The sequence below is a fragment of the Pezoporus wallicus genome, unplaced genomic scaffold, assembly GCF_028554395.1.
Source record: "Pezoporus wallicus isolate ANWC-B61680 ecotype Strahan unplaced genomic scaffold, APGP_CSIRO_Pwel_v1 scaffold_6446, whole genome shotgun sequence".
Classification (NCBI taxonomy): Eukaryota; Metazoa; Chordata; class Aves; order Psittaciformes; family Psittacidae; genus Pezoporus; species Pezoporus wallicus.
In genome coordinates this window covers 4,086,704-4,097,447 of record NW_026636264.1, presented here as the reverse complement: position 1 = coordinate 4,097,447, position 10,744 = coordinate 4,086,704, and the positions used below count along the sequence as shown (strand labels likewise).

The 10,744-nt window shown below is 44.9% G+C and overlaps 1 protein-coding gene across 1 annotated transcript; it reads left to right on the top strand.

Moving 5' to 3' along the window:
• The first annotated feature begins 3,908 nt into the window (after positions 1-3,908).
• On the top strand, positions 3,909-5,281 carry CUNH11orf87 (chromosome unknown C11orf87 homolog). Its single transcript, XM_057399709.1, has 2 exons — positions 3,909-4,025; positions 4,409-5,281. Exon 2 carries the CDS (start codon positions 4,557-4,559, stop codon positions 5,031-5,033), a length of 477 nt encoding a protein of 158 aa, XP_057255692.1. The 5' UTR covers positions 3,909-4,025; positions 4,409-4,556; the 3' UTR covers positions 5,034-5,281.
• Positions 5,282-10,744: the final 5,463 nt, after the last annotated feature.

Below are 10,744 nucleotides of genomic sequence, written 5' to 3'. Positions count from 1 at the left end.
TATACAGTTACAGATAAAATCCTGCTCCTCTTTCCCCCCTTTGTATTAATTTTACCCAGATCTGCTACTCATTAGTAGATGCATGTATGTTGCAGCTTTAGAATTCTGTTGTTATAATTAAACTGAAGATCTGTGTACTGAGACAGGCATGAACAATGCTGCCTATTTATTTCTTTATAGTCTGGACCGATATTCTACTGGTGCCATTCAACACCCTCTTGAAATCACCAAAAGCTTAGTAACCTTCTTCAGTCAGCATCACATTATCCTTACATTTTTCTTCTCAACATCCCACATGGTAGGTTTCTCCTTTACCAGAATGAGAAAAGAATATTTTTCTAAAGTGAGAATAGAAATTGAATATGTAAAATTGTCCTTAAGCTTCATAAGGAATCATCTCCTGAGAATGAAGCAATTGCGAGCCCACATTGCTCTGACTAGCCTCTTCTAGAAGATGTAGGGAAAAGAGAGAAAGAAAAAGATTAACTGCTTCTGTGCTGATAGCCTGGAAAGCAGTGCTCTCAGCTATAGTCATTTCCCATCAAAATCTTTCAAAGACACTTCCAGAATCTCTGCCTGACCGGTGTTTACATGTGTAGGATCTTAGCTGACCTATGAGTGCTCATGAAATACAAATCTATTTTATTTGGTTTTAAAATTAATTCTATTTACAGCACTAGGGTTTCAGACCATGTTTAAATCACTGGGGTTCACCTATAGTAGTGGGAGTATGTAGTGTCCTAAAAGACTTCTACACAGATGGGCTTAATCCCATGGGGAGACTGCAAATACGAGAGTCATTGGCATTCATGAAGTACATGGTCTGTCTGGTGAATGATGACATCAGTCTCAGTGCAAAAGGGGTCATGCATTATTCTATACGCAATCAACTGCTAAATTTAAACAGCGGTGGGACAATACATTTTTTTCAAGAAGGGTCATTAGTAGCCAAGGGCCTGAACCATCAAACCTTTACTTACATGACCCATGTCTGCTCATACAGGTTATCTCATCTGGCAACTGCCTTGGCGAAAAAGACCCTTGCAATGCAGGGCTTGAAGAATCAGCATCTGATGGAACAACTTCTCTAATTAATAGATTAAAAATTATCCATGTACAGAAGGGGGATTTGCAAGTATGTAAGCTGGCTGCTTCTTAACAATGTGATTTCAGAGAAGACTGGGAGTTATCAAGGTTGTAATGAGTACAAACATTGTTGTAAAATACAAAAACTATCCCCTTAATATAATATCCTTTATCACGCAGCTCTCAATCCTACTCAAAGAATAAACCTAACCTCCATACATGTCATTATGTTTATTTACTGTTGGAAAATGCACTGTAACTAACAAGCAATTTATTCTTGAAAGAGGGCACTCTTGAAGATACCATATCCTTTTCTGCTAAATAAAGGAAGGGTTTTTCATGACCACATTATCTACTAGAGATATATTCTTTATTATTTTTATTTTTATATTCAAATCTAATTATATCAGTTAATCATAGCAAGGAAATTATACACAGCTACTAGTCCATAGCAATACAGATTTTCTCCCCCCTGATTTCTAAAACTCCCTGTATTCTGATCATGGGTATTTGAATCTATATACTTTGGTTGGCTGGCAGCCAGTATGAACCATAATGCTGAGGTATATATAATTACAGTACAGTTATTTCCTCTCTTCTCCACAACGCTCCTCTTCTGACTGCCTCAGTCATTTAAAATTGTGAAATTAGTTGTAAGTAAGAGCAAGAACTACCTATGCTTTTCATAGCTATTGGATGAAGCAGAAATATTCAAAAATTGTACACGGTCACAGACAGAAAGAGGCTGAGACAGCAGGGAAAGAGTATGACTGAGGCCTCTTCCCTTCTCCATTCCCAGCACCCATCTTTCACTCCCTACCATTTAGGAAAAGCCTTGTACTTGGAATAAATATTCTACCAATACACATTTTTACTATTTGCTAATCCTGAAAGCAAGGAATAATGTGAGTGGCATTTTGAAAGTACCAAGTAAAACATACATGGATTCTCCTGGGCATTATAGCCCACTGGTCTGGGTGAAAGTGGATGAGCAGGGACAAGGGTGGGTAAGAGGCAGCTTGAGACAAATGATAAGATGGTCAAAGACAGCAGGTGAAAATAATACATGAAGATTTTTAAATTTATCCAAGGCAATTTAACTTTCAGTAGCTTTGTGTTTCCTTTTCCAACAGGTAAAACCTGAAGACATAGTAAAATATTCTGGCACAACTGAGTAGTCCTATTAACTTTTGCAGTAACCACATCACGAGTTAGCAAATTCTTTGGCTTTCAAGTTTATTCAATTTACAATTTGGTTATTTCTGCCATAAACAGGGCTAACATCCTAAGTTACTGTCATCCCTGTATTACAGCTGTCAATGCTGTTTTCTGTGCAAAAGGCTATTCTTACGGGGAAAGAAAGGGGGTGCAGACATAATGTCAGTGAGGATATGCAGATATGGCTGGTATGCAAGAGGGGGTATGCACGCGTGCAGGGAATGTGGCTGAGGTGTGTTTCGGGCAGTGATACTGGGTATGCACATGGGGTTGCTGAATGCAAGGAGCAATGGGTACACGAATGAGTAAGGGCTTGTCTTTCAGTTCTGGACTCAACTTTCCTCTCTGGGCAGCTCCTGCAGCACCCTCTAAAGCATCAGACCATGTCATTCTGGAGAGGGAGTAATGGGAATCTCTATTCCTTTGGTTTTAGAGGAAGCCTGAAGTTGCAAATGATCAGAAGTATCCCAGCTGGGTTGGACGTTGCTCATCCCCTGCAGTGTAAGTCTTTCTCCAGAACCGTCATAGAGTTAGTAGTGACTGGCCAAGTTTCACAGGCTGCAGTGTGTTTACCAGAGGCAAAAGCAGTACATAGGAATTCTATCTTCAAACAACAAAGTGCTTAAATGCTCAGCTTACCAGCTCCTACCACCTCTGAGACAGGTTCTTGGCTGTCATGGTCCACAGATCTGATACATCTTTGTTCTTGAAGGGTTTTCCAGTTCATGTCAGAGCTTGTCTTGTACAATTTTTCCTCCAGGCTTTTCAGGTGGCTTCAGGCCCCCAGAAAAGACTGGCACTTTCTATTGCTCCTTAAAGATCTGTTATTCATGTAGAGGTTTACAGTAACTGCTCCCTGCACACAACATGGGACTGAAGGAACCTTCTGGGCCACCAGGTCCTGTCCCATGTTGCTGTACACAACCACATCACTTTGTTCCTTTTGGCAATCTGAAGAGCTCCATCCTAAAGGTAATGATTATTTTTTGCACCATTATCTCTAGTGGAAGTATTTTTCAAATCACGAATTCTTTGATGTTTAGAAATTGTCCGATTTTTAGCTTAAATGTATTAATGGGCAGGTCATACCCGTTTGTTCTTGAAGAAACCAGCCGCAACACACATAGTCTTGGCAAGACAAGTTTTCACAAGAGCTCCCGGTGATGTGTCACAACTTGGCACGGGCGCCTCGGCGTTTCTGCTCTCTCTGACTCCCACCAGCCCCGCTGGAAGCGTGGAAGAGAGCTGTGTGGTATCTGTGAGGAGCGGCGGGCGCTCCCGCGGCTGTGCGGGACCCTGGTGCGGGTGGGACGCGGTGCGATGGCGGTGGGTACACAGCACCCCGGGAGGAGAGGGCGCGGGGGTTGCGTGGCGAGAGGTGGTCGCTGGCGCCGCGGTGTGTGGAGGGGCACTCGGGGACAGGGGCTGGCTGGGGCCGGTGCTGGGGAAAGGGGCCCGGGCCTGTCCCAGCGCCTGGGAATGGGAAAGACCGGGAGCCAGGGGGAGGCTGCGGGCGGCAGCGGGTCCCTTGCCGCGCCCGTGGCTGCGGGTCCTAGGCGGGGCCGTACGGGCGCGGCGTGCCGCTGACGTCACCGGCTGGGGCGGCTGGCGGCTGCTGGCGGCGCTCCCCGAAGCGGCGGTGGCTCCGCTCTGCGCACTCACTCCGCGCTAGCGCAGCACACAGCGCCCGCGGCGTACGGGCGCTCCCTCCGCCCGCGCAGGTAAGGGGCTCTGGGGCGGAGGTCTCCGCCGGGGTTCGTGATTCCGGCAGCCGGGCCGCCGCTCTCTCCGTCGTTCCTTTCCTCCCTCCCTCTCTCTTTCTCCCCCTTCCCGCGGCAACTAGCTGGGGCGAGCGACCGGGCGGCGCTGCCCGGGATGCCGAGTGACTTGCGAAGTCGGTGTGGCGGCGCGATGCTCCGTCCCGGTTCCGCTGCCGGTCCCGGTCCCGCTGCTTCCCCCCCCCCGCAAGGAGCCGGAGCCGCTCGTCGCGCTGCCTTGGCGGGCGCGGGGAGGAGGCTGCCGCAGCCGCCGGCGGGGTCCCGGAGAGCTGGGAGCTGCCCAGGGTGGGTTCCTCGGAGCGCTGATGTGTCCCGCTCCTTTGCAGGCTGCTCTGTCACTTCAGAGCGAGCGTGAGGCTGAGCCGGCAGCATCCCGGGCTTTCACAGCGAGCGCTCGCCTGCAGCCCGGCACCGGTCGAAATTCAGACGTCTTCGGAGAGGGGAGGAAGATCCTCATCTTCCGAAGCCTCCTCAATGAGTGCCAAGCTCTCCAAGGAGTTGAGGCTGTCGCTGCCACCTTGTCTCCTGAACAGAACATCTGCCACCTTAAACACCAGCAGCACCTGCATCACTCAAGTGGGTCAACTGTTCCAGTCGTTCTCATCCACCGTGGTTTTGATTGTCCTGGTCACCCTCATCTTCTGCCTGATCCTCCTCTCCCTCACCACCTTCCACATCCACAAGAGGAAGATGAAGAAGCGAAAAATGCAAAAGGCTCAGGAGGAGTATGAACGGGACCACTGCACCCGCAGCAGCAATAGCAGCAGCCGGAACCCTGGGACAGGGGTGCAGGGAGAGGCACCTCAAGGAAGAGACAGCCGGCTGGGAAGAACCCCCCAGGACTCGGAAATCCAGCGCCCCTCTCTCTCAGCAGCCCCAAGCTCTCAGCAAGCACGAGCTTGTTTGGACACAGCTGGTGCTGGGCTGCTGCAGACTGTGATTTTGTCATGATGATTTGGGGGAGACCTCACGAAGGCGCCGGTTGGTGTTTGTAAATACCTGAGTGATTATTCTAGCCTCTGAAGAAGAAAACATTGCTAATTAAAATTAACGAACAAGCCCATGATCCAAGCGCATGACAGATCACCTTGTGTTTCTCACTGACTGTGTGAGGAAAGGATGCTTCTTTTTACTGGAGAAGGAGCTGCACACAGCTCTAAATATCAAGTCATTCTCCTGGAGAAGAGGGTCAGGGATTTGTGTGTGTGGGGGGGTCCCTTTCCCCTGGACATCATTACCCTGAGGACCGGGAGAGTCCCACTCCCTTGGGATTTCCACTTTGCCCTGTGTCACCATTGCATGGTGTGGGTTGGGCATGAGTGCATGGTGTGGGGGGAGAGGCAGGTCCGGCAGGTGCCTTGGGATCTCCTGTCCTCTTGGAGCAGGGCAGGAGTCCGCCCTGGTCTCTGTCGTTTTGTGCTAGGACCTATGCCCCTGGCCCATCCCTCTCACTCCTTTCCAGGACTGGCTATTGTTTTGTGTAGAGATGGCCACCCCTAGTTGGGCTTAACTGCAAGTGCCCTCCAGCCCCACAGCCCTGTGCCCCAGCTGCAGTGCTGAGTATCCCGGTGCTGGAGGGCAATGGAGCCAGCTGTCTGCACAGGGTGATGCCTGAGCTTTCCTGTCCCCTTAGCTCCCTTCATCTTCAAATGCCCCCCATCCCCGTGCCATGAACTCTGAAACCCAAACCCTTTTGTATGGCAGGATGAGGTGATGTGCAGTAACACCTGTCCTCTCCCAGGGGAGGTTGACCTTGTGCCTCCTGTTGGTCCTGAAACAATCAGTCCTGCACCAGGCGCCCTGCTCTGAATGCCTGCGTTTACAGCTTCGCCTCCTAGCAAGAAATCCTGCAGCAGTACAGAGGTGACTTCTACTTTTTTAGGTTGATAGATATTTCTAACCCTCCTAATCTAGTAGACAATTAGGGCCAGACAACATTTAATTTTCTCCCTTTTCCTCTCTTGAGGAAGAAACCATGCGGTTGTGCAAAATGTCTGCTTCTGTTTATTTTGGAAGTGGCTGGTGTATTTTCTCCCTAGCAAGCACCGGAGTTTTTTGTTCATGGATGACAGGTGTGAGTGGCTGCTAGTGCTGTGTGTGTTGGTTGAAGCAGCATCGGGTACAGAAAATGCAGCTTTGCTTAGTGATTAAGTCAATGAACACTGCTTGAAGGTGCCTTAACAGAGTGCATATCCAAACTTTGAACCATCTTGTGTGGTATCATAGCAGAGGCAGCCCTCTACTGTGCATATTGACATCTGAAAATACAGCAAAGAAAAAGTGATCCCGAGGGATTTCTTCTTTTTTTTTAAGTTACTATTTTTTTCTTTCTAGCCTGGCATTCAAAGTGATCTGAGGAGATAGTTATAGTCCACAGCTTCTAGTATTTTGTAATCACTTACTCCCTCTCTGCTCTACTCTGCCTCCCAGGGTGGCTGTTAGGCTACAAAAATCCCGGGGAGGTGTGTGGCACTAAGCCGAGAGTGAAAGCCATTAACCAATTTAAAACTGAGAAAGAAGGTGGCAGAAGTGCTCCATCATCCCCTAATAGCCCCAAAATGCAGAGATTTCAGGGCAGTGTTTCTGTTACATGGGTTTATCCCTTTCAAGTCTTTCCTGGTGTGATGGGAAATTGCTGTTGAGTTTGAATCTGTGCCTCCAGCTTTTTAGGCAGGTCTGTATCACCCAGCTCACGGAGCGCTCCACCAGCTGAGTTTAGTGTGGCCAGTGCTCCTGCGGCCGAGTGGGGTTGTGCACACTGTAGCCTGATGGGAGCGATGGCTGACTCTCGCCCCCAGCCCCGATGATCGGATGCTAATGGCTTCCTGGTTGTTGCTGGGCGAGGAAATTGGCTTTGTTTTGTTTCCTCTGATAAAGGATGCATGAACTTTTGTGTTTAACCTCCTTATGCAACTGCAGCACAGTATTGCACCACAGGGATTAGATTTAGGACAAAGAAGAGCGTTCAATGAGCAGTAATGGAGCTTCCTGATCGTTGATCTCCACTAAATAGAGAGATATTACTTTCCCCTTTATTTTGTGCCTTTAAACAAAACAAGACAAAAAACAAACAAAAAAGCCCCACCAACAGTGTATAATTTTGAGTTTTATAAAAGCAATAAGATGTTCCAAATCACTCCAGTGCATTTCTGGTTGATGATTCCACTTCTTTAGTGTCTGAAGTCAGATGCTCTTCTTTCTGCCTTATGCACTTGAGGCATGCAATAATTCCCCAGAAGTGTACTGCTTGTCACATCTCATTGCAGTTATAAAATTGCCCTAGTTTTGAAGAGAAAAAGAAGGATAGATATATATATATCTTTATATATATTATGGATATACAGGTATATATATTATTTATACAATCTCATGGCACTAAAATTAGTTGCAAAAATGTAACTAGAATTAAAATCTTTTTTAATGTAAAGCTCTATCCTCTGTTAAGTAGCTTTGATTTACTATTTTAATATCTCTGTATGTAAATCTGTGTAAATTATGTGGTCTATAAGTAAAATTTCATACTGACTTTAATTTTTTCAGAACTGTGAGCTTCTTGTGGTGTCATTTAAGGTTTTTTTTTAATTTCTAAAGTTAAATTATACAAGATACAAGAAGTTGTAAATTCCTGTTACCACACTGAACCGCTCATGTGTACTTCCAGTACACAATCCTATCTTGAAGTACTGCAAGCTTACGAGGTTTATTTGAATGGTCTCAGGAGATCTAGCTGATACGAACAGGACACGTAGGTTTTCACTTTCATGAAACAATAAGCAATCTAGGGAATAGATGTGGATTTTTAAAACAGAGTTTATGCTTGGAGGTTCTGTCACATCAATTGCTTCAAAACCCTACAGCTACAGCTAAACTTCTGCACTTAGCATTCAGTATTAATAAGGCTGATGCTTCTTTCCCCTCCCCCCTCCTACTTAAACTAGAAAAGTGTAGGCAACTGTTCATATTTCTAAAGCATACATTTTCAGCTAACTGTGAAACTGCCCAGAGGGTTTTGAATATACATATTTTATGCAAGTATAATATCTATGTCTCTGTATCCATATATTTAAATATTTTTGTGTAACCTTTTCTATGATATTTGATAGAGGTGCCGTGTAAATGCTTGTACCATTCTCCCACGTAAGAAAGGATTTATATTCTTTCGATGCGGACATTCTTTTTCCTGTGAATTTGCACTGGTTTCAGCAAGTTACGGTGGAGACTGGGCAGCTGAGTGCTGTCTGCTGGAAGCACAGTCTTTCCCCTGTTCAGGGGCACAACCTCCAGCTAATTTTTCCTGGTTCAGAATTGGAGGCAGCTGCCCACAAGCATCCTGCATATGTAAGAATAAGAAGTGCTGGGGTGCTCAACAGTTTCTGTCCAGTCCAGCCATCATCCTGTGGATGAAGCACGACAGCAGTGAGTTGGTTTTTAGATCCTAGTGAGAACTGAGAGCCTGCTGGACGATGCCATGGCAGAGCTGGGGCTGGATCAGGCTATTGATGATGCCTTGTCCTGCACTCCCTTCCTCAGAGCCTGCTGCTTCCATGGGTCTTCGTCCAGCTCCAACTGTCATCAACAGGAGTGGTTCCCACTGACTGCCAAAGGACTAGGATTCTGTCTGAGGTCTGGAGGGTGGCAGCTCTCCACATGACCACCATGGGCCCTCCTCTGCGTCTGCCCCATCAGCCTCTGCAGGGATGGAAACTACTGCATCCCACAAAGTCTGGGGTTCTTCAACCTGGTGGCACCAGGGAGCTTGCACTGCTACAGTCAGCTCTGCTTCTACAGACTGAGATGTTTAGGTTTCTATGTGGATCCTGTGTGGATCATGGACAGGGAATGCCATTTCATTAAAATGTGTCATTCCAGCATTTTTTTCGGGAGGGGTTTGTGTACTGCAAGTGTAGTCTCAGATGAAATTTGCAGGCTCTCCATTCAGATATGTTACAGCTTTTGATACATCTCTCAGACTTATGTCTATATATGTATAGATACATATCTCAAAAAAAAAAAAAATGCTGGGCAAAACGTAAAGAACAGAGACTCCACATTATAGACAAAACTGTCCTGTGACTAAAAAATGGGGGGCAGGGGGGAGGATGAGTTTATTTTATTTTTAATTAATGCTAAAGACTATTATCTTCAATGTAAATAACAAGTTACTCTGTGATTAATGTTTTCCATAACATTTCTAAGTAGTTGCTATCTTGTTTCTGGAAAACTATGTCCAGTGTTATGAAGCAACTGTGCTTTTCTTCTTCTGTTGTTATGAATATGAGTGTGACTTTTATGTAGGGAGGAAAAAGAACATGATTTGACCCTTTAGACAGGTCCAGATTATTTTAAATCCAGTTATAGGACTTGGTTGTTTTTTTTCTTTTCAGTGGTTATTTTCTCTGCACGTTTGTATTTTTCTATGGGTACTTGAAGCCCTACATTTTAATAAGTATGCAAGGTATGAAGGGAAACACTAAAAATGTAGTAGAAAACATTGATTTTCCTCTTTTGTGCAAATTGCAGAATTTATAATGACTTAGATACCATTTCATTACATTTCTCATCTCTGTAGAAGTTGGCATGACTCATAAAAACCTTTAATAATGCTTTTATTTATGTTAAAAATTAGAAATACTTTTATGCAGGACTGACTTTTTCATCTCTTTCTGGTATATAGCTCTTTTTTTTTCCCCTGAAGCCAAGTTTTCCATCTGATTGCTAAATAAATTTCTAGTAGAACAGAGCCTCCTTATGTTTTTAGTCTTCTACATGTACATCTCTGGTCTGGATCCAGCCAAACTCAGTAGTGTAGGAAATGTGTTCTGAACTTGCAAGAAGTGGATGGTGTAAGAGCCTTGAGGAGAGAGGTGACTGGCTGACAAGCAAACAGGTGAAATGCCTGGTAATGGTGATAGTTTTCCCATCCGGAGTCACGGAAGTAAAACCTCCCCATCCGCTGGACAGACCTGAGTGAAGGGCGACCCATTCCAGCCACAGCACAGACAAGTATCAGTCTCTTTCCTGATACTGTTGCTCTAAACCATCATGTTCTATATGGCGCTAGATCTCATTTCTTTAAATTATACATAATATTTTTCTTATTCAAATTGAAGAAGTTTTCATTGCTTCATTGGTACTCTATGTTCTCTGTGGATAACTAGAAGAATTCATTTTCCAACCCTTTTAATCCAATACCTCCACAACAAGCGTCAATTTTGTACGAGTTAGGAAACAAACAAACACATAAATATTTGGATCAGAACACTGGCAGTAAAAATTGCCTTTATTTTTATATGTTAGTGTTCCAATTGTCTTTCTCTGTTGTTTTCTGCCTTGAAATGGAGCAATATAATCTGTTCATTATTTTACTTTTCTAAAAAGGACAAAGAATTTGAAGCAAGCACTGCAAAATACACATACACAAACAGGAAAAGATTCCTCATTGAACAACTGAACAGAATTGTGTAGGTTTTGTTAGTTTCACAGTTAATTCTTTGTCCTCTGTTTTTCAGACCCCCTCCAGTCAATTTTTATTCATAACTCACATACAACAGCTAGATTGTTTTTCTTTTGTGCTTTTAGCTTTGTTTACTACACAGTCAATGACAACGTACAGGTTAAAACTTCTCGTATGTCATATAATCTAAAAATAATAAAGTATCCTA